Genomic DNA, 24,658 nt, shown 5'->3' with positions numbered 1-24,658 from the left:
TGTGAACTGTAAATTTAGACTTTATGTAATTATTATTAACACATACGAAACTCTGTAAATAAATAACGGTCTGAACTTCATGCTCTATCTCATAAAGCTGTAATGAAAAGTATATCCTCAATTTCCAAACCAAATGGATTTACAGCCAGCGGATTAAGTGATCACAGTGTTGTTTGGTAGGGGAAGAAATCTCTTCCAACATAAGAACAGGTAAATTTGCACCATTGCAAGTGCAATGACAGCAGGCTTTATAGAATACATTCCCTTTGGTGCAAATGTATGCATGTCTTTAGTAGTGAGAATAGCAGAGAAACATAGTAATGTGTACCAGATTCATTAGATCTCATTGTAAGTGGCACAGCAAAAAAAGCCAGTTGGAGAAGAAAAACAGAGTGCAAAAGGAAGAACTCTCAGCTTGTAGAGAGAACATATACATAATTTAAAATGACCAGAATTCTCAGGCTTACATTAGTGTTTTTTATTTGGGCTGTACTAATGGGAATAGAGCAGAAGTGAATCCTTTTATCTTTTTGAGGCTCCTATGGTGCATAAGCTGTCCTTGCTGTCAATACTTTGTAATGTTTCTTTAAGAAGATTGACAGAGTTGAACCCTTGAGTGACTTGGGATTCTTGTATGTTAAATCTGATATGGTATGTCTTTTCTAGATGTGTCACTACAATAGCATGATAGAAAAAAGACCGTTAAAAAACCCTGTTAAATAATTCTGTTCAGAAAGCAAAATGCCAGAATAGTCTAAACCTAGAAAGAGTTAATCTAAGCATATAGTATTGGGATTATTGATACACTCGTGGTATCTTTAATTGGGACTTTACACATTTTAAAACGGGTGGAAATAATTGCCTCGTGATCTCACTTTGTTGAGGGCCAAACTGATTGTTTTACACTCATTTAATTCTGGACATACTTACTTCCCGTGTGTTTTACTTTGCACTTGTATGCTGTTTTGTTTCCATGCATGGACAATGTTTAAATGTTTGCAAGGTTATTCTCATAAATTTTTTCCGTGATTTTTGGGGGTTTCTTCTAGAAAGCTTCCCCCCTTCCCCCGCCCCGAGATATTCAAAAGATCTATGATTACAAACTTTTTTAAAAAGTGCTGATTTTAGCCTTGCAAAATTTCTCTTGTTAGTTAGGCATTTAAATGGTTTTTTGAAGGTCTAAGCTTTAGCTGCCTGTGATGCACCAACTCATCTCACTGAGGTTAGCTGTCCACAATACACATATGTAAGTCTGATCTAATCATCTTAACCCTCTTTGTAGTGCTGGGAGGAAACAAGTGTTTCTGGGTTGTGACTTAACTTCATCACAAAGTAGATGTACACATCACTCGGCTTATTTTTAACGTTAGAAATCTGTGTTTCTGTCCATTGATAGTGAAGGAAATCTAGATGGCTAGCTCAGCTGTAGTCTTCTAAACTGTAGATTTCTGTAGTTAAGAGAAGATAAATCCTACCTCTAAAATGTTACTGAAATCTTGAGGGATTATGCTTGCTTTTGTTCTTAAGTGCTACAAAATGGTTATAATTGGGGAATGTTAAAAAGTTCTAAAATATTTTTTCGATTAATCATGTTGCTTGGGTTTGGAGAATTTATATGACTTGATTTTAGAAGCTAAAGTTATGTAAAAGTTAAATTGTTTGAAGAAATAAATCATGGTACATTTTGATCAGGTTTTCTTGTGCTTCTGACATAACATATTTTAAATATTATTTTCAGTATCATTTTAGCATCTTGAGTCCATTTTAAAAAGATGCGCTGGAGGCTTGTGGTAGTAAAAGCAAGTTCTTCCCTCAGTCAGCACGTCCACGTTACATATCTTTGTGTATTATGAGTATAGGTTGTTTTAAAATGACACTGTGGAGTAGCCTTGGTTTAATATACATCTTTACAATAAAAGCTCCTTAACTGGAACACAAGGCATACTTTAGTTCATCTTGAATATGCAGCTGTCTCATTATCATTATTTATTATATACACGAAAGACAGCGTTATGTTAGGCACACCAATTAAATGAAGTTTATTTTATTGTTGCTTAATATTATGGCCTTATGTGTCTGCAGCTCAGCCCAGTTCCACTAGAGCACTTGCAGGATTTTGTGGTCCATTATAACGAGTCAATATCTTAGTTGCTATTGTATAGTGCAGAATGAGGTCACAAAGATAGGGGTATTTTTTTCACCTTTATCTGCAGTGTGTAATTGACAGACTAGTTAGTTCCAGTAAAAATCATAGCAACAAAACATTTTTCCTGTTGTGTTTGTGCCTTTGAAGACAGGCCATACACTTCAATTTAGAAGGAAAACCATTTTTTGTATATTTGTTACATACTGTTATTTAGGACTGTGTGAAGAGTTTTAGCTGCGTAGTAGTGGTGAATAGCAATTTGTTTCTGTCCCAACAAATCCTTTCTGTATGTCCCATCTATTTCAATCGTGAAGAAAACTGAGCCCTTTAATGGCCTAGAAGTTAAAGTCTATTTGGTGACTTACTCTATTGAAATGTTCAGTCTTAGATGATAATGATCTAAGTAACAAATGAATGTCCTGTTGTAAGCAATAAGGTTTTGTCTGTGGCATTTGCAGAAGTTTCTTCTGTTGTTAGCCATGAATTTCATGGGCAAACATAGAGATCTTGCCTAAGATCATGCCTAATTCAGTGACCTAAATGAGTATTTCTCAAATGTTGAATTACTTCAAGTTTAGGTTTTGCTTTTATTTTAAGGTACCTTATACTTTTAAATCACACTAGAACTTAGCCGCATTTCCCTCATCAGTCTGTGACATCTCTGTTTCCAAGGTCAGTCAGAAATCTGTACGTAGCACTCAGAAAGGTAAATTATCTGCAATTATTCACCTCCCTTTACCTATAAACACCCCCAGAAGACTTCTTAAAGGCTCTAGAGCTGAGGGTTCACCTGTGCAAACTGAGTAGCTCATCCCTTGATGGCTGGGTGTGGCACGCTGCTGGTCCTCGGGGTGGAGGAGCCCAGAGCTGGCTGGGAGAGACCAATGGATGTGGGCCCAGGAGCTGGCGGAGGCTCATCCCACGATCACTGGGGTTTTTCCTCAGGGAGCGATCCATTTTGATCTGACTGCATACCTAACTGTACCCCTTTCTAGGCTAATCCTGTTTGGGAGGCCAATTCCTCTAGCTCACGTGGACTAATGTGCAAAGAATAATGAAGAGATCACCTCGGCGCTTCTGTTAAAGACAGAAAATTGTTAGCCCTGTCAGCCTGTTTTTGACACTAGTGTAATTCTGGCATGAGGTAGAAAAATCCAAATAGCGTTCCGGAGAATTTTGTTTCCTCTTGAGACTTAATTTGGTGTTGCGTGCCGCAGTGAAAGCAACTGCTGTGAGTTCAGGGGCTGGGCTGCTCAGTTGTGTGTAGTTAACTGTGAAGAAAGAAACAATGAAGAAATAAGAGGCATAAAAGCATCTTCTGACAGCTAAGAGAGTGCTAGGGGAGGAAGGGATGCTTTTGAGCCAGTAGTGGGCTCAGGGAATTGTCTTTGTTTCTTGAAGATGTCATGTGTGTGTTCTCAACTTTCAGACTTTGCCAACATGTTATCGGTATGAAAGTGGGGACCACTAACTAGCAAGGTGCAACCTGGTGTTGCAGGTTTTGGAAACAGAAAATTTTATAGCTTATTAAAATTACTTTAGTGTAAATGATTTAAGTTTAGATGTAAGTTTCATGGCCTTAATGGATGTTTTAAGTTTTTTAATAACAATGACTGATTTGAATTGTTTAGGCTTTTAAACCAATAATATGAAACCTTTGACCTTTGGAATGGAGTTAAATATATGAAGTTTCTGACTCAGAAGAAAATGAACTAAAAAGGTGATCATCTGAAGCTAGTGGGGGTTTTTTGGGTTTTTTTTCTGATTAGCGGGAATTATTTCCTCTTCACACGTTGCAGGCAGTGTCAAAACCAAGATGAGACTTACCATAAAGATATGTTGCTGTAGTTAATGATCTAATATGAGCTGCTGCATCAAATGCAGTTGCAGAACAGGGGGACTAGCAGGTTAAGTGGAGTAAGGTAGTGCTTATGGATCAGATTTACCCTGTTTCTTTGTTACCCTGGTTTTACTTATATCTAAGGTCCTCAAAGGATTTTACACCACCTTTTAGTTCCCCTTGGTAATCTAACACAGATCTGTACAGGAAAGTTCATGACTACTCAGCAGCCTTCCACAGCTAGGACCTCAGTAGGGCTGTGGATCCTCAGTACCCTCTCCCTGCCCGAGAGTCAGAAGGCTAGAGAGAGAGGGAGGTCTCTTTTTTTCTTGTCGGAACTCTGGAGATCCAGTCCTCTTTGACGATGGTGTTACCCGATCCTGTCCTCTGAGTATGCTTCCAGTATTTGTTTGTGGATTGAGGGGTTTGCACAGGAAGCATGTCATTGGATGGTATCTGTTGTTAGGATGCTGTGCCCTGCTTCAAGCAGAGTTGACAAGGGGTTACTGGTTCCCTCCTTAGCACTGAGTAAGCACACGAATGGAGCTTTGTTAGTAAGTTCTTACTCTCACTGAGTAATTTGGGTACCAGCTGTATTTTGGTAGATGATTCTTGATCCTTTCAGTTCCTGTCAGATGTATTTTGGCATTAGCAACTAGGACTGGTGACTTCCTTCTGCTCTTGGCCTGGTACTGTTTCCAATCAAGGAAAATTTCAAGTTTGGTTCTGACCCTCTTTTCTGTCTAACAGTTGGTGTCGTTTCTGTGCTGATGTGAGCAAAAATATTATTGATAGAACTCTGTAGCTGACAATATGCTTTTAGTGGAATGTATTTTTGGTGGTCTTTGGTGCAGCACTTCCTGAGGGCAAGGGATTGCTGTGCAATTTTTGCTAATGCACAGCTGGCCAGCATCCCCGTATTTCTAACAGCATCATCTGGTGTTAGTTTTCTGGAAGATTTTTACAGTGGTTTCTGAGGGAGCAGCTGTCCCTTTAGGGAGCCGTGGAAAAACTTGAATCAACTTTTACAACTCCTGCTTTTAATTCCACAAACCTATCTTTTCATGCTCACAAAAGAAGAAAAGAGAAGAGCAATGGTGATGGTGACAGTAATAGAAAGGAGTTGAATTTTTCTATAAAATCTTTATGAAATCCACTGTTTCTGGAAATACATGCAGGTACACTATTTGTCATTAATTTCCTGGTCTTAAGCAAGAGATTTTGAGATTCCCACAGACTTACTTCTCCAAAAACTGCTTTGGTTGTATCTTGTTCCTAAGGAGAACCAACTTTGTGATCTGGGCTGCTTTTCTTTTTCTTTTTTTTTTTTTTTTTTTTTTTCTTTACAACATCCTTACAAGTAATTATCCCAGAAAAGGAGTGATTCTTTTTCTCTAGGGTAAGAGTACCTCATTAAACTCATTTAGTGTAGGGCACTCCTATTGGCGCAAGTGTGTATAAGATGTTAAAGAGGAAAAGGCCTCCCTCAAAATTCAAATTTCAGTAGATAACTGTATGTCCTAAGTATTAAGGTGGAATTCTATTTAAGAATTTGATGATTGTGATTTAAAGCAAAATTAGGTAAGATACCATGGCTTATGTGATTTATTAGGGGTACATCTCTTTTGGAAAATAGCATTTTTGCATGTTGAGGGTGAAAGAACCTTTTGCTTTTCTATGTTTTATTATTAGCATGTGCACTAAGATTTTTGCTTTGCTTAAAATTTAGTAGTCTCCTTTAAAACAAAGTAGAAAAGTGACTCTCTTTAGTATGGTAATAAGTGGTGGAAAAGAAGTGAGGTAGCATTTCTGTATTTCCTTGAGATGTAGAAGTTCAGTGTCAACTATTGCCGTTCCAGTTCCTTGTAATACTTGTCTACTTACTGGATTATTTTTATTGGGGATTTTTTTGAGACTAAATCCAGTGATTTAGAGTTATGGTCTGAGGTGTGTAAAATGCATAGTGGTAAAGTATCCATGGTCAAACAGCTAACTTTGGATTTTCTTTGTAATAGTATGTCATGTGAGTAGAAATAAACAAAGCATGACAGAAAAGAAGGTATTGATGGTGACTCTAATGATAAAAGTCACCTGAACATTCATGAAATGCTGAAATTAAATACCATCCCCTGACCCACATTGGAATGTTGGTCCTTCTGCAACTTCCTTGAATGTAGTTAAAGGAAAATGCTAGTACCGACAAAGCATGTTACAAAGCACAAAGCAACTCTTTTATTTGTCCTTTCTTTAAAAGGAAGGTGAATTGGAAAGCTTTTGCAAAGTAGTCTCTGGAGATATCAAAATGATAAACCAGCAGTGAAAGCCATTTTTTAAGACATCTTTCTGCCTGCCTGATTTTGTGTCTCTGCAAAGGAACTCTTAAGAATGGAGCTTGGCAGACACTGAGTAATATCTGGGTGAAACTTCTGTTAAGAAGATGAGATTATCTGGGGAGTACCTTTCAGGTTCAAAGCCAAAGTTTTTGGATACCTTACTGTCACTACTTACTCTTCTTTCAGTGTGGTTCCACGTATTTCATTTTATTCACAGCTTTGAAGGCAGTTCAATTACTTGCATGGTTCTGTATTTGTAAAACATTTCCTTTGATGTATAACCAAACAAGAGTCTTACATCAGTTTGTGGTTCCACAGAGGTGCTGATCCTTTGAGGCTGAGAGAATTAACTTCAGCTTTTCACTGGAATTTTTAGATATGAATGGAAAAGTTGTGCAAAATAGATTTTTTTCTAAGTAAGAAGTTTTGCAAAAAGTACCATTTATTTAATGCATAACTGCTTTAAGCAGTGGGTATAGATAGTATAGTTCCGTTTTGAAGGGCTTAGTCTTTCATTAGCATTAAGAGCGCACTGGTGGCTTAGACTGGGTGGTTTTGCCCTGACACAGGGCAGGAATGCAGGGTTTCAGGTGGAGAACAGTAGCTTAAAGCATAGCTGTAGGTAGATAGATGCCAGGGAATTTTTGCAGTATTATCACTTGTGCTCTGTGTATTTCAAAGTGTAACTGACCGGTGTGTCTTGAATGGACAGTGTGCAAGGAAGGTACAGGAATTGTTTGTGCATTTCAGAAGTATTTGAAAGGTGAAAGAAGTATTTAAAAGGCAGCTCTTTCCTGAAGTGTTTCTGATGGATAAATAAATAACGTCATGATTTATGACTTACTGTCCAAAGCTGAGGAGAACCAAAGGAAGGAATCAGCTGAGTGATAGGCGATCTGGTGAAAGTATGACATAAAATAGCTTATTCAGATCTGTGGTGTGACTGTTTCAGAGATACTCAACACACCTTATTATAGTTTTCTTGGATAACAAGAAAAAAATAGTATTATGAGCAATATTTAGATGTCAAGGCCAGGATGAAAGCATAGGAAGTATTATTATTATTTTTTTTTAATTATTGTGGAAGTAATATTTTTTTCAGATAAAAAATACAGCAAACTACTGAATGAAAATGGTATGGAATTAAAAAAACCCAACAGTTTAGCTAATTAGGTAGGCTGGATATTATTCGTTATTTTTATTTTAATTTAATTTTTTTCCTAGGTCCTGTGCTGTTCCCCATGACATAATCATCTGGATAAATATTGTCTTTTTCTGACTCCTATTATGCCTTTTGCCCCATCCTCACTGCTTGGAACAAAGCTGATAAAACTCTTCTGCATTTACCTTACTAGCCATGTGCATCATTTTCAAGCTGTCTGCATAGACCTTTCTGCAGGCTTGAGGCTTAATGCAGACTTAGAACTGCAAGGGTGGCAATACCAGGTGTCCAAACCCAGAAACTAACAACAACCTCAGAAGTTTTATCTTTTGAGCATTGGGACTTTTTGGCATACTTTCAAGAAATGGCATGTATTGTGTTTAAGCTAAGGTTAAAGAACCCCATATACATTCTTCAGTCATGGGCTTAGTTTTTTTCTTTTTTTTTTTTGAGGTTAGGTGTGGGGTGTTTGTTTTAGTGTTTTCATCTTTGTTTTAGTGGAGATAACATTTGCATTTAAAATTTGCAAGGATAAGCCTATTTGAAGTGCTTGCTGTTTCCACACTTATTCTCAAACACTGCCTGAATTTTACTGTTACAGCTGGAGTGCAGCTCATGTATGTTTTATTCTCACATTGTGCACAGGTGCTTATATTTCTACATATTTTCTTTTTTTCCTTGATGATTTAGAAGTGCACTAGAAATAAAATAATTGGTCTCACTGTTGAACACTTTTCAAAGCCAAGAAAATACTGTGCATAATTTCCTTAACAAAGTCATAGTGAAGTTACTTTTTTGTTTTCTGTTTTTCTGATGTAATAGAAATAAAAGGCGGAAGAAAAAATCAAGATTGGTATTTGAAAATTTCAAAACTAGCATTGGCTTTTGCAATTATCCACTCAAAACCACCAGGGAAGAGTTGCAAAGAATACACTGAGCACCTTGCCAAAACTCTATCCAAACAAGACTTTGGATGGAAGTCAAAAGTTGAAGCGCTGGAAGCTGAAGTTCTTCGATTACGTCAGGAACTTCTTTTGAACAAGATCTGTCCGAGATTCTGCTTGGAAAATGGTAAGTTTCTCAAATAATTTCTGACTGTGTTGCAGTAGCAAGGAAACAAACAGGTACCTTTTCTTGTACCTAGATATGAGAGTCTTCAGTGTACAGCTTTCTATTTTTTCCAGAGCTCTGAAGTAGTAGAACACTTAATTCTTGTAATGGAATTGAGCTGAGAATTTGATGCTTACTCAGAACTTACATTTTAAACCTTCAGAATCGATTTCTCATATGGAATAATTCCACACAAAATTGTCAATACAAAATGTTACTTTATAACCTCAGAGATACTGGTTTTATGTAAGAGTATTGATGTACCCTATTTACATTTGGAACATGTCTTAAAGAAACACTGCATATTTTTTTTACCACTTTAAAGATGCCTAGAATTGCAATTTTAAGTCTAATGCACTGAAAGCATGAATCCCTAATATTTATAATGGGAAGTTTGGGCAGGCGAAGAACAATATATTTGCTATTTCTGTTAATGTACTTAGACTATGGATACTGTGAATGTTTATTCTGACATATGATAAATTATTTTAAGTCTGGTATTGTAGGATTCAGGAAAGCTGTTAATTAAGTAATATGTGAAGAAAAAGAAAAAAGGAGCTCAAAGAGCACTTTCTGTGATCTGTACATGTGGAGTGAGTCATTCTCACTCGGAGATCAATGGCACAGGATGAGCTTGGAAATCAGGCAGTGGAGGATGTCTCCACGCTCTGGGGAGGTATTTCCCCTGGGAAGTGAAGGTCAAAACGCTCTGGGATGAAGGAGAGAGACAGTTCATTGTTGATGTGATCTCTAAAATAAAAGTGTATAGCTACTTTCTTCATGAACTGAGATTTGTAGATGGTTCCCTGATACAAAATTTGGTGAGGCTTTACTGGAATGCTTTTGTAATGAAACTTTATTGCCTTGTGAAAAGATTTCTAGATTCTAACTTTGATTGAGAAGGGTGATGTATTAGATTTTACCTAGGAGCTCTGATGTTTGGTTTGGTTTTTTGGTGTTGTTTTTTTTTTTTTTTTTAGTAACAGACCTTTTTCTCTAGAGAAGTGATTTAATGACTATTCATACTTAATTATTTGTACTTCTGTTCTCTGCAACCTGTTCCAAACATGAAATTTATTTGAAAGTAACTTTCAAGCTGCTTTTTGCAACACATGTCTTAATGTTGTAAAGAACTGATTGCATATGATGCATATGATCAGGAGAGATTTATTGACATCTAATGTCTGGAGAGGATATTCTAATTGTGGATTAAGTAGAATGAAATTAAGTCAATCCATCTGCAACTTCTGTATTACAAGTCCAGCTTTTTAAAGATTCTTTGCCCCCAAGCTATTGAACCAAGCAATACTGATATCTCACTTGCTAAAGGTCTTTTAATTGCAAGGTAGGCAGAGAAGAGCAGGTGTCCCTGGCAAATAACACCTTTTCCAAAGGATGTTGATTTTCATTGCCCTAGTCACAATAAAGTTTGCTCACAGACCTAAAATATGATAATCTTGTCTAATTTTAGATGTCTACAGTTGCACTAAATTTTCTGTGCTTCATTATCTGTACAGGGAAATAGCACACTTAATCTACAATTTATGGTTCACCTGACCCATTGCAATACCATATCCATATTAGTTGATGAATTATCCAAAAAAGACATCCCTCTCCATTCTATCAGAAGTAGACAGACTGGCTTAGAGAAAGTCCCATTATTCCCAAATCACTTCAGGAAGCTGCTCTTCATAGATCACTCTCTTTGTTTTCTATGATCTTAGCAGCCTGTTCAAACATACCTTGGGTAGCTGAACTAAGTCTCATTTTCAGTGAATCCAAACTTTAATTTCAATCTGTGTTTAGCTAATGGAATCATAAATAGTAGTGATAAGTACATGGTATCTATAATCCTTCTATATTTCTTCAGTTTCTCCAGGGTACAAAACCAACACCCTTCTAATTTGAAGGATTAGTGTGTCGCTGCTTTTCTCTTCAAATGTTTGTGATTTATGAATATTTATGATTATAGTGTTGATAAATCTGTTACAGAAATCCTTTTGACATTTGAAATATTTATGGGAGTTCACATCAGCCTCACCTGCGTCACATGCTGTCCAAGAGGAGTAGGGCGTAATTTCTCTCGTCCCATTCAGTTTCTTGTAATCACTTGGGTGTATGAGAGCAAAAATATGTGGAAAATCTGAACTATTATCATAATTTCTATTTCTTCATGCAGATTTTCCTTAACATTGAAAGGACACTTTCAAGCTCCTGGAGTCTAACTTTGAGACAGTTATTTTTTTGTGATATTTCTTTCTTTCAACTGTGAGGTGGGGTTTTTTTGTTTGTTTTTTCTTTTGGTTTTTCTTTCTGCTTAAACCTTGGTATGCAGTGTAACTCTTCTGATAATAGGTTTGCAACGTATGTTGTTTTGGAAATATTCTTCATCAGACAGAAGTAAATGCTGAATGAGCATTCGTAGTTACAGTTACATGGGAGACAAATGGTCAGTCTCTTGTTTTTGAGTAAAGAAAGGTTGTTACTGATACCTGACAGGATATCTGTTGGTACGATGTGCACTCTTCTGGTGATTGAGTTGATGTGTGTTAATTGCAGAACACCTGTGGCTGACATTTAAAGGGAGATGGTGTTAGAAGCAAACCCTATCTGAAATAGGGGCCTCTCCACCGCTGGCAACATCTGCTCTGGGAAAAAAAAAATTCCTCTCTTGTGTGTTGTGCCAGTTTTGAGATTTTTCAAGCCCATGGAGATTAGAAGCTAAAGGGTGGCTGCTGCTGAGATAGGAAGGCACAAAGAGTTTGAATCTTAAATTGAGAGGAAAAGTGATGTAAGTGGTCTTCCATCCTGTTCACCTGAAAGCTACTGTAGATCCATCAAGCCATTGTTAAGGTTTGTTGTTGATGATCTATCGCCCAGGTTTACTACCTAATATCACACCAGAGAAATTCTCTTTAGGGCCAAGGCTTGTTCTTACGACCAGGTAATCTACAGATATCATGGATCCTTTTCTTCCTCCACTCATTTCTCCAGTCTTGTTTTTGGAGTTGGTGTTCTGCTTAAACCAATGTAACCTTGTAAAAGAATTCAGATCCTCAGCTTTTCTATGGCTTTCTATGGCTTTCTTGTGTTCTGCTTAACAACTCAATAGATGCAAGAATACCAGAGTTTCACAAAATCCACCACTGGAAAATCTTGTGCAGTAGGGATCAGATATTGCATTTGTGTCTGCTGCTACCTATTGAGAGCTGAAGAGTTTTAAGTCCTTCAGGCAAGTTTCATTTTGCAGTTGTATCTTCCCTGCTCTGCTTTCTCACTCCCTGTTTGTAATAATAATAGTAGGTCTTTCAGAGGCTTCAGGAATGATTAGAGACTGCCCGTGAAGTTATATTTCCTTGATGTGAGAAATTTGTGAGCTCTTTGAAGCTATGATGCTTGTTTTCCTTCACTGTATAAAGTTGCACACAGTATTGGTGCAAGCACATGGAGGAGAAAGACCAAAGTATCCATTTTTAAAGATACGTTGTCTAAATTATTTTTGTCCCACCTGACTAGTTTTTTGTCCTCAGAGACCCTAAAAAATTTTGGGGTTCCTTGCTTAGTGGGAGGAGCATGCGTTGCTACAGGTAAACTGTTTGATAATACGGGTTGTTACAGTTTAATGTGTTGTTTATAAAACTGCAGTGCTACATACTCACTGACTGTGCTGTGCCTGGAAGTTCCTTTTTTGACTTAATGTGCAGCTGTCTGTCTGAATACAAGGACACTGATATTCCTTTTACATGGTGGTGCTTTTGTCCGTACATTAGCCATCCAAAGAGGAGGAGAAGCAAATCTTTCTGTGATTGTCTGTTCATTATTTTTCACCTTGCCACTATTGTCCTGACAATTATGCCCATGGGTAGAAAAAAAAAAAAAGATTTCATACTCATCAAAGTTTCTTGCCTTTCGTTGATTCGGATTAAAATTTCACAGAAAGGAGGAGAGAAGCTCGTTGGTGTTATTCCAAGAATAAGAAAATAAAATATTTGAACAGTCTGTTGTCACTTGTCAGTTTGCTTTAGAGCTACATGAAAAGACAAAGGATCTTACAAAGCATTGATGAATTGATAGATTCATGGATTGAAGCACCTGTCCTCTAAGACAAATTCCTGAGCTGTTATCAGCTCATCAAGTCAACAATCATATTGTTTCTTGGCAGCCTTGTTTAGAGATCTGAAAAGCCTGCAGCTGTTACTCCATCCTAAGAAGGCATAAATGCAGTACTCTACCCTTTTTTGCCAAGCATGTATTTTAGGAATGACAGTTTAGAGGATAGATGTTTATTGCCTTGGTTGCTTTAGGCTGATACTCTTGAAGGGTTCCAAATCAGTTATCCCAGGTATATGTTTAGCAAAACTTGTATCGAGTGTGTATTCTCTCTTCCTTAGCTTCACCTTCAATCTTGGTTCATATTATTCCCTTCTTACGCAGTGGATAGGAATTTACTGAACTGCTTGCTCCTTTATTTTTTTTTTTTTTTTAATCAGATTATTTTCCCTCTTGCTTTTTTAGAATTAGTTTATTCTTCCTTTTATAGGTGATTTACAGCAGAACTTCGTCTGTCATGGCCTGAAGTCCCCTCCTGTGTTCTCAGCCTTCACAGTAGCATATGGCTGCCAGCCCACCCTACCATAGTGTGTCTGTGTGTTTTAGAGAAATGCTGAACTCTTGAGTTGGAATGTCATTAGTGTGAATGTCTGATTTTTAACTTTGTCCTGAGGCTGTGTTTAACTTTTTGGGATACTGTCCCCTAAATTGCGCTTCCTATGTGAAGACATTTGAAGCAACTTGTATCTCTTTTTAGGGGATACGAGCCAGAGGCAAAAAGAATTTTGTATCTCCTGCTTCGCTCCTTGTGAACTTGGTGGGTTTCTTGAGGCATTTAGTTCTACATATGGAAAAAGGAAGAAGTTTCTTTTGTAGATTAGTATGAATAAAGACACTTTAGTCTCTGTCATGGTTTACCCTCAGCCAGTAACTAAGTACCATGCAGCTGCTTGCCCCCCATCCCCCCCGGGTTGAATAAATAAAATAAAGTAGCAATAATAATAACAACAATTACAGTAATAACAAGTATAATAATAAAAATCATAATGAAAAGGAGGGAGAAGAGAAGAGGAATAAAATCAAAGGGAGGGGAGAAAAGAAAACAAGTGATGCACAATACCACTGCTTGCCACCCACTGACTGATGCCTGGCCAGCCCCAGCCAACTCCCCCCAGTTTATATGCTTAGCATATTGTTCTACAGTATGGAATATCCCTTTGGTTAGTTCAGGTCAGCTGTCCTGGCTTTATCCCCTCCCAGTTTCTTGTGTCCCTCCAGCCTTCTTGTTGGCAAGGCCTGAGAAACTGAAAAGTCCTTGGCTTAGTATAAACATTACCTAGAAAGAACTAAAAACATCAGTGTGCTATCAACAGTGTTCTCACACCGAATCCAAAACACAGCACTGCACCAGCTACTAAGAAGAAAATTAACTCTGTCCCAGCTGAAACCAGGACACCCTCCTTTCTTCTTGCTGGAAGGCTCCGACTTGCTGCAAAAGCAGAAGCATACAGAATTGGAACCAACTAGCTCATCAGCTGAAGTAAAAATGATTGTAAATGGTACACAACTCCAGTTTACTGGCAGCCTTGTTTTGGGCCACACAATTCAGCTACCTCTTACCTTTGTACTTCACTGTAAGTCATGGCTTGGGTGTTTCTTGCTCAACAGGGAGAGGTACAAACTCTAGGTTAACTGCCCCAAAACTGGGCAGAAACTGAGCTTAAAGCCCCAGCATTTCCTTGGTAGGCAGAGAAGGGATCAGATAAGTCCTTGTGATGAAAGCAGGAAGAGTAATAGCCAGTCAAAGTCTTTTCGGAATAATTTGATTTCAGACCTCTGAAAGGGCAAAACTCTCCTCCATGATTTCAATAACCTAACTTGTGATGTTTCCTCGGCTGGCTTACATTAAAAGGAGCAGTGGCAGAACATAATTGTAAGCTCATTTTCAAAGAGCAATCTATCAGATGAATTCAGAAAGATCAGACCGAAACATAAACAGATTTCTCAGTGAATGTTTTGTGCAGCCTCATAAAGGATTCTTCCTCGTTAGTGGAGGGAGCAGCAGTCCAAATCAGACTGAATAGTTATGATAAAAACATATTAGTCTATTAGGAGAAATTACTTCCCTCCCCAGAAAGAACATGAAATGATGTGAAATGTTTACAGCTCCCCTGAATAGCACTTAGCAAAGATTTTAGTTCCTATGGCACGGTAGCAAGGTAGAAGAATATAGGCTAGAACTTCCAAGTTATCATGGTGTATTTATCTGGAAGCTATTTATTCAGCTCAATGTGTTTGAATGAGCTGCTGTTACAGATTGCTGTGTACAGATTTCCTCCCCCCCGCCCCCCCCCCCCCGCCCCCCCCCATCCCTGGTATTTGTCAGGAAGCAAGGAATGCAAAAGAATGACAGTTGCAGAGCAATTGTCAGCCTATGAGGGGTAGGTATCTTTTTGGCTTCTTTCTTTTTCTAGTTTCCTTTTTCCAAGGTGAGAAGATTCTCCACTGGGCAGCAGTCAACACTTAGTTTGATGTTGCCATGGGAAACAGATCTGATTATTTTTGTCTGGTGCTTAGGGATGTGATGTTTCTGCATAAAGAGATTCTTTTTCCTTCCCTCTGCCCACCTCATCTCCAATTACACACACAAGGTGGCTTTCTGTCCATACAGATCCATAAGGACAGCCCCATCTAAGTATCATCTCAGCATTTTCTCTAAGGCGTGATGGTGTCAGACAGTACTTCAAAAATGTACTGTCCTTTGACATCTTAAGTATGCTAGTATACTCCATGCTTCTACCAGTGGTACTAGTGCAGGTAGACAGCATTGCAAGTAACGTCTCACAACCTAAAAAGTATTTTGTTTTTCTAGGAGGGAAGTGAGGAATTGAGAACAGATACATGAGATGACAAAAATGGAGTTAAAATGTGTTTAGCACAGATTTATGGGAATATGGTTCTTGGAATATGATGATGAGATAAATCTGTTCTCCGTAATTGTAGCGACACAATGGGGAACTTTATGAAAGCTGAGGCCTTTTCAGGATAATTAAATAAGTTAATTTGCAATCTGGAAAAAGCACCAGCTGGAGTGTAATGATTCACTGAAATCTCACAGTACTGCTCCTTCCATGGATAACAGGTCTGTTTTGGTTGTGGAGACCTTCTCCCTTTGAAAGCAGATGCTGTCTCTCTTATCAGATGGCATTGCTACAGCTGTTCTAAGCACATACTTGGGGCAAAGGGACTTCAGAAGCCTCCTTTTCTTTCCAGGTTTCTGTATAAGGAGCCCATTCAGAGGCAAAACCAACCCAATTGTCCCAATAAGGGAAAGGTTTTGTTGTTATTTTCTAAATTCCCTGTATAGATTAAGTTCCTGATAAGATGCATACTGATTTTTAGGAATAAGTTTCATAAAAGCAAGTAGGATTCATGATTTAATGTAGATTAATTTCCTTTCTTCTGGGTAACAGAACGATAATGCTGGGGAAAACTGAATGTGTATGGGAAAAACAGGTTAAGTGTGGCCATGGCAATTAGTATCCTCTTGCCTATAAGTCTACAGTGGGGAGCTAAGCATCAGTCAAATTTTTCTCTGGAAATACAGAATCACAGAATGGTTGAACTTGGAAGGGACCACTGGATGTCATCTTTTCCAACCCCCTTGTCAAGCAGGGCCACCTAGAGCCAGTTGTGCAGGACCATGTCCAGACAACTTCTGAGTATCTCTAAGAATGGAGATTCCACTACCTCTTTGGGCAACCTTAACCTAACTCAAACTTATTGAGTTCCTCAAGCAGATTTCTGTTTATGGGCTTCTGGATATATAAACAAAAAAGCCAAATATTTTTACCATGTTAGATTCAAAAAAATAGATGTTTTTAGGAATGCACACTCTAGCTGATTTCTTAGGGAGTCTTCCTCATTTCAACCTTCAGCTCATTACAGTTGCACCCAGATCGTTGCTGTCTGCATTGGCTGATACTTGTCTCTTAGCAAAGCTCAGTTTGTTGGACAATGTAAAGTGTTTTTAATAAAAATAGTACTTCTAGTTTAGTACTACCACTTTGGACAGGTAGTCTTCATAGGTAGCATTAATTCACTTAATATTTTGAAATATCCCGTATCTAGCTTAGGACTCAAATTTCAGTCATCTCATTGAGGTGGTCAATACTGTAAAGCATGTGTTAGGTCTTTGGTCGTGAAAGCTGTTTGATGAGCATTAACTGATCCAAATCTGTGTGTCTGTCACCTGCTAATTCATCCTTCCATATCTGTACTGCAAGTATTCTTTATTTGACTGGAACAACAAAAGATTTGTCCTGTCTACAGAAATCCCCTAAAAATGAACGTGTATATCCCCCAAATCTTTCTCAGTTTTTACTGAATTCTAAACGTTTAGATGCTTTATGTAAGCAAATTCCCTAATAAATTGAAGTATATGCTTCTAAGCCTTCCGAGAAGCATTTAAATCCTGGCATTGAACAATTAATTTGATAATTTTAGATACTCAGTCCTGTGTTAATTTCTGTGAAGTTATTCCTAAATGTGACAAAATATGTCAGCATGAAATACCTTAGCTTTAAACAGAAGAGCTTTCTCTTCCAAGCTGGTTATAAAAAAAACATGGAAATGCAGAAGCAAAGAGTGGGATATGCAGCTTCTAAAATTTCTCCATTTCGAGAATTCTGGAAGCTTTTTATTTTCTTTTCATTATTTCAAAATGTTCAAATTTATGAACATTGTGCTTTGACATATAGAGAAGTTTGGCTTCGTTCCAGATCAGGACAACAATGGTGTGCTAAACACGTAGGAGTTCATGAGGGAGGAGAGTGCTGTTTTTTCTCAACCAGCCAGCTTGGTTAGTAATGAAAACAGTAGAACAGAGACAGGCTTAATGCAGAAAGGGTAAAGAAAACAGTTAGTGTGTGTAAGGAGTTTTTTTAAAGAAGGAATAAACTTAATTCATCATTCATGGAAAGTGCACTTGCAACAAACTAATCAATGAAGATTAAATGAAGAATAACTGAGTCCTAAAAATTTCAGAGGTGGAGAAGTGAACACAACAGGAAAAATATGAATTATTTCACATATGTTTTTATTTCCTTTTAGAATTTATTGACTGAACACCTACTTGGAAAGCAGAATGCAGTATCAGTGAAGAGGTTTCTAAGGTTGTCTCCTTTGTAATTGTCTTTCTTTTAGAAGTGGAACTGAGCCTATCCATTGTAACTGAGTTTTAAGAGAGCTTTAAATGTCTGTCATCGTTGGTTTTGATTTTCAAGTGATAATCCATGCATGTGGTCACAAAATGAGAAAATATAAACAATACCTAATGCTTGAAATTGAAATAATTTTTTCTTTGCAGAATTCAGATCTTCATTTTGTTTCTTATATCTGCCACCTTGAAGCCCATTTTCTGTTCTACAATCCCTGTTGATGGTGTAACTGCAGCTATATTAAGTTTTTCAAAAGTCTTGAAGGCCATCTTATGATTCCACAGCAATTTCATCATTGAACTGGGACCCCTTCCTCAGGTTTGAACTACATAGAACATATGGGCCTCCTCGTTCAAACATTGTCCGATCTGTGGCAGCCAGTAGTGCAGGTGTCTGAGAAAGCATCTTCCACCACCCCTGGATGCTGCCACATGGGTATTACAGGTGCTGCCTCTCTTACGCTGCATTGGGTAGAGAGCCCTTGTCTCTTCACAGCCCCAGGAATCCTTGTGACCATACTGCTGGCAGCAGGCACTTGGGAGGCAAAAGGTGTCTTCCTGTCCTGATGAAGCAACCGGCTCTTCCTCCTCCCTTTGTTGTCCTTGAACTGAGTCTTGGTGTCTGTATTAAGATGACTATTCAGAAGTGACAGAATTCATTTGGGACATGGGGTGGACTTTGGTGTTTGTGAGATCTCTGCTTCCTTAGGACTAGCTGAGAACTCCACACTCTAATCATAAGACTGATTGGCATCTTGCTCCGCCGATAAAAGCCTCTGTGTTCTGTGGTCCCACAGCTATATGTGCATTTGAGTTCTTATGCTTCACGGAAGTGCCTACAAACTTTGCTCACATACTATCACCATGCGCAAATCACTCCTCCCTTGAACCACTGCTGGTTTTCAGGACAGACATTTTCTGCAGTGGTGGGTATGTGTAGAGGGATGTTGGTTCTCAGCCTTTGCACTCCCAAGGCTGCTCTTGTGACCATATCTTGCTTTGTCTGGGGACCGTTCAGTTCTGATTTTCAGCTTAGTATCTTAATGTAGTAAGGAGCTACTAAATAGGAATTAAGAGTTTAAATATTTTCTAAATCTGATGTGACGTATTTAAGGAGGCTTTAAAATTGCCTATAACCAAATATTTCATTACCTACATAAAGGCATTGTAAAATTTTGTGGTTAATGTATCATGCACACTAAATTTTCCTATTTCTTGTTCCAGTGTATTTGTAGTCAAATGTTCTTGAAATTACTGTTTGAAAATTATTGTTAGTGTGAGGCAGGCATAATGCTGTTCCCTTTCTTTTTTTTTTTTTTTTTGTACTTGATAACCACATGGTGTGAACATCAAGACTGCTTTCTCATTTAAATAGTAGGTAAGTACAAAGTGATTAGTTTACCTTCTTTAAAAAAATAAATGATAAGCAGTTTCTAGACATTTTGAGGGAAATAATGAGTATTTCCTGGTGGGTCATTTATTTCTTCTTTTAAAAAGACAACTTCCACCTCCCCCCAAATAACTAGAACATATAATTGAGTGAACATTTTTAAAGCATCTTGTGTTATTCATTGAACTGGAAATGTGCTGCTATTAGAGACTAACAGGGTTTTCTGGAAGCTTATCATGGGACAGGAGGTGGGGTCTCAATAAGTAGGAACCTGAGCATACATGAAACATTGTCTCCTGCTGATAGGAGTGTTTCATTGAATATGCTACTTGTATTTGGGGATGGTTAAGTTTGGCTCCTACAGATGTTTCAGTGTTATTCTTCCCTTCCCTTTTTCTTGTCTTTCCTTCTCCTTTCTTTCACCTCTGCTTTTTTTTTTTTTTTTTTTTTTTTTATTCTCCCCTTCAACAAGATGATTGGCAAACATACGTGTTTTCTGACATTCGTTCTTGCTTTGCTTCTTTGACTCCTGGCATTAGACCCTCACGAGCAATTCTCATGTTGCCCCATGGATTTAAGAACAGGAACAAAATACCCACATACTGAAACTCACAGTAGATGGATTCCCTAGAAGGGCTTATCTTCCTTAAACAGCACCAACACCAGCTTTCAGGTTATTTTTTCTTTTGGAATTTTTTGCTCAAAAGCCTAGGGAGAGAAGACATGAAAGATTGATGCCTTTTTTTGTTAGTCAGACCATGGGAAGTGCATTTTGCCTCTTTGCTTGCTTTCCAAGTTTAGGTATGCAGGGCATTTGGGTACAGTGTTAATATAAAAAAATCCTAGGCTGACCTTAAAAGCTCTGCTTTTCCTACCTCCTGGAAATGTCGGTTGATTTCCCTACAGTTAGCCTTTCATTTTGAGTCAGCTGTTACCAATCCTGTTCAATTTTGAGTATGTCTGAATGTTAAAGGTACAGAACTCAACAATAACAAACATGTTACTAGTTTTAATGTCAGTAGTAGTACCCTCATTGGATGATCTTGTATGTTCTTAGAGACTGAAGTAACAGGATTCAGTTTGAAACTGTATATTTAATGACATCTGTATAAACTTTTTTGAGTGATGTTTTGTTAGTGTACAGAATACTGTAGATTGCTGTCTAGTGATGTTTTCTGTGTTAAAAAGGCCTTTTTTAAAAAAAAAAAAAAAACAAACTTGCCGTGAAATATAACATTTATTTCCATCAGGCCAAATCATCTATAAAAACTTCCAAAACATTAATTTAGGAATACAGACACAGAGGGCTATGGTATTGCTTTGGATCCTTGTGGAAAATATGTACAGTATGTGCAAATCTCTTAAGAGTGAGAGGAGAGGCAATTTGTGGCGGTGCCCCAGTAAGCAGGGCACAGCCAGGAGTTGGTCAGATGGGGTTCTAGCCTTGCCTCATGGCACCAAGATGTTTACATGTGTTGATCTTGCATTTCACTGCTCTAATTCTCTTGCTTAATTGTAATCTTTTGGCATAAGTAGCATGTAGCACAGAGGGAGTCTGTCACCTAGGACTGAATTTATGCTCAGAGGCACTGGTTTAAATGTATCTAATCTGTAAGATAGGATGAAGGAGATTCTACAATGGTGTATGGCAATAATCTAGTACTGTGAATGCAGTGCATACTTTGTATAATGTAGTTTGTGTGTCATTGAAGAGGATGGTGTGAGATAAGTGGTGGCTGGAGACGTTTTTTATTCTGAATGTTATTCTTTGTTAAATAATAAAAAGCTTAAATGTAATGTTCTGTTCAACTTTGACTCTGTTAGGATTCCTTACCTGACCTGTGAAGAAAGTGTAAGGAGTAAAGATGATCTTAATTGATAAAATTATAGTAGCAGAGCTTCACTGTCAAATCAGTCTGAGTTCTTGAGAATAAAAGTAGTGAAAATGTTTGGGGGACTAGAAATTTACATTCATTTCCATGCATGAAACACCTTGTTCACAAATATACAGTACCTCCTGAAAGTTTTTACTTTAATTTAAAAATGTCATCTTCTACAGCTAAATTCTAGTCATGGGAAGTTCTTGGGGAGCAAATATACGTATATATTACATACTTTTTCCATGGAAGCAAAAGGAGAAAGGATATATGATGCTTTGCATAAGAATGTCTTTAAATATTACACAAATATTAACTTTCACATTTGTGTTTCAGGAAAACCAAGCACCTCTGCTGAAACTCTTCTGGATCAGGAATATATAAACTCTATGAGTTACCCAAGCCAGCTAGAAGACTCTGGATGTGATGTCTGTAATGACTATGCATTTGATTCTTTAGGTATAGCTTCTGATTTTCACCAATCTGAGCATAATGTCAACACTTCTAAACATTGGTTGGAAGGAGTTCCCCCCGTGGGTCTTTGCTGTATTAGCAAGGAGGAATCTCTGACTGCTCCACTGCAGTTTTTGCAACATCTGCTTGAAATAAGAAAGCTGTCAGAAGGAAGAATTCTTCAAGCAGACTTCAAAGAGCTTGAGAATGATTCTTTCACCCTGTGTGATTCAGTGTCTCGGTTGCTTGATGGACTGATTGTTTTTTATAACAGTCCTAAACTTCCAGTTTCAAATTTTATTACTGAAGCAGTTAGTGTTTTGATCAGTTTAATAACTGATACTAAATTATCTAATCATGTTTTGAAGAAGTGTTTCAAGAAGCTGGAAGAATTTGAGAAAAATCTAATTCAGATTATTTTAAGAAACAGCAGTGTCAATAGGGTAAGTTTAAAATATCTTCCATCTTTCTCACCCTATTTCAGTGTACTGTAATATTCTTCTGGTTTTATGCACTTTTAAATATTAGTTTGTCTTACTATATTTTGAAGAGTACTTCTCAGAGGTCTTTGTGATTGTTCCTTTTTGTGATATGAACAATAAATGCTCTAAAGCATTTGAAAAAGTTCTTGCTTATGCATGCAAAATCTTCTAGTCTGTTCCTGAGTATTTAACAGTAAACTGTTAAAAAGGCAGATATGCCTCTGTTTTGGTTAGAGAGCATTCAGAAGGAAGTCTTCATACACTGAAGCTTTTCCAGGACTAAAGCTTTGTGTCTTTAATACCAGGGTGCTTTGTAGTTGTGTCACCATGGTGTGATACTTAGCTTTTAATTAGAGGTGTCCCTGGCCGGTGTTTTGAAAGAATGTGAACATCCATACCATTTGTGTGGTGTCAGGAATAGTCATGCAGGTGTGACTCCTTTTATTTTTTTGTGTGATTACAGGATACAGAACAAAGAAAACTTGAGCAGGCATTCATTAAGTATTTCTTCATAGTTGATGATGTTCAGTGTTTCCACCTATACCCCTCCTCTACCCGAATGGGAAATTAATAAATAATTAAAATAATGATAATTGCAGGAGAGCAACCAAGAGGTTATCCACAGAGGGATTACTTGTTGATTGGAAGAATCTGGTGAAGCTTAAGTGAGAGGTGTCACATTTTAAATGAGAAGTAATATCCTGATAGATCAAGGATGTTTCAGTCTGCAAAGTGTTTTTATAAATCATTCAGGAAGGGTGGAGTATGTCCACATAATTTGTAAGTAGCATCTTTTCTCTGAATAACTTCTCTGGAACAGATGGCTTTTTATAAGATGTTTTATATCTTGTTCCACCAAAATATTGCCTTAACAGTCATTCCTACCAGAAGCCATTACTTCAATCAAACAGATTCAAAGAGTTTAAAAATTGTATAAACCAATTATTAAGGGATAATCATGGAAATTTCCAGATTTCTAGGGGAAAAAGGGAACATGTGTGTAGTTGCAATGTTTATAAAGATTTATTGAAAAATCCTTTTTAGAGGTTTGGTTTTCTTTAAACTGAATTGAATATGGAAATAAATATATAGTATTAAGAATTGGTAGTGGAAATTGTGTAATGAATTCTTCATGTGCTGCATACCAGATATCTCCCGGGGACACTTTATGCTTCAGTTTTAATCATCACTGTTTAGTCAAGTGGTGATTGAAATATCAAGGTTATAGGTTTAAAATAAAATTGCCATTAATTACAAGGCTGTCATGTGGAAAGAGTGGCAAACTGTATGAATTTTGGTTCGAGGAGGATGCTTAAATGCCTCCAGTATAAAAACATTCAGAATGTTGTTGTATCTAACCTAACTAACCATCAAAAAGCACTTGTACAGACAGCCACCAATGCGGCTGTATAATTTGACACAACTTTTCCTTTTGCCGTCCTCACTATAAAACTGTCAGGAGCTGTCCAGGAGGACAAAGTGCTGAGAGAAACACCTTCAAAAAGTGAACAAAGAGAGAAATGGCTGTGGATTACACTTAATGCCTCATCTTCAAAAGCAATTCCAGCATTTTGCAGAGCAAATTAAATAACTTAAAAATCCTTTGAGAACTGGAAAAGAGGTAATTATCTCTACGTTAGACTTAAAGGAAGAAAAACAGCAACAGAATTTCTTGCTGTAATTGTTGAGTCCTATTGTTTCAGATGTTTATAATTATGAAGCCCTGGAAGCTGTAAGAACCAGCAGGCACTTCTCAGAGCTTTTCTGCCTGGATTCTGTTGCCTGAAGCTGTGCATTTTGGATAGAATGCTTGGCCTGAAACTCCAAATTGACATTAGTATTGAAAGGGGGGAAAAATAACTGTCATTTAAGATATGAGAGGTAAAATAAAAGGAAATACTACTTAAAATGTAAAAACTTTTAAATTGAAGAACTACAAATAAAAGTAGCCTCTTGAATTTCCTTTTTTAATTCTTCTCCTGTCCTTCCATATTTGGAGAACAGCTCAGAAGTCTGCACATCTGTCAGACACACAATCTTTTGAAAGAAGCCTTCTGGAAGTATCTAGAAGGATCCTCAAGTCATGGCTGCTAAGGGTGAAGCATGAATGCTCTGAAGATAAATCATCTGATCAAAGGCCTACTTCTGCACCTTCTACTGGCATGGTCTTGCATCCCTGTATGGCCGCCACAGAAAAGCTTGTGAAGATCCGGTGTCTAATGCCAGTACAGATGAGCTGTTGCTCTTGTGCTGCAAAATCTTTGATAGTAACTGCTATCATGGAGCAAGCGCTTTGTCACCAGTTTTTGAGCCCTCAGCACTGAGACTCTTGGAGGTTTGTATGGGGGTGTTGCTGTTGGTGCACTGCCTTTCAACGTGCAAATTGTTCATTCACGTTGAGTCACTCCACTGTCAGCAGAACCACTGTCCTATTTATGCAGGTTCTTTGCAAATCCTGCTTTCAAGCAGACAGAAGCATATAGTGAGAAAACTCTGTGAGACCGTATTCAGTTTGTGGAGCAACTGGCCCTATTTTTCAAATGGACGGTTCTCTGCTACCTCGCAAAACGTGGGAAAACATTTCCCATAGAAAACTT

The 24,658-nt window shown here is 37.7% G+C and overlaps 1 protein-coding gene across 1 annotated transcript in view; it reads left to right on the top strand.

Annotated features, from left to right (window-relative positions):
* Positions 1–24,658, top strand: part of MEI4 (meiotic double-stranded break formation protein 4) — a 93,395-nt gene that overhangs the window by 6,158 nt on the left and 62,579 nt on the right. The window contains exons 2-3 of the mRNA XM_080387721.1: positions 8,304–8,552; positions 21,463–22,022. Of these exons, the coding sequence (XP_080243847.1) occupies positions 8,304–8,552; positions 21,463–22,022 (809 nt within the window). The remainder of the gene's footprint in view (positions 1–8,303; positions 8,553–21,462; positions 22,023–24,658) is intronic.

This window comes from Falco punctatus (assembly GCF_963210335.1).
Source record: "Falco punctatus genome assembly, chromosome: 5".
NCBI classification, from domain to species: domain Eukaryota; kingdom Metazoa; phylum Chordata; class Aves; order Falconiformes; family Falconidae; genus Falco; species Falco punctatus.
This window is presented reverse-complemented; position numbering and strand designations above follow the sequence as displayed.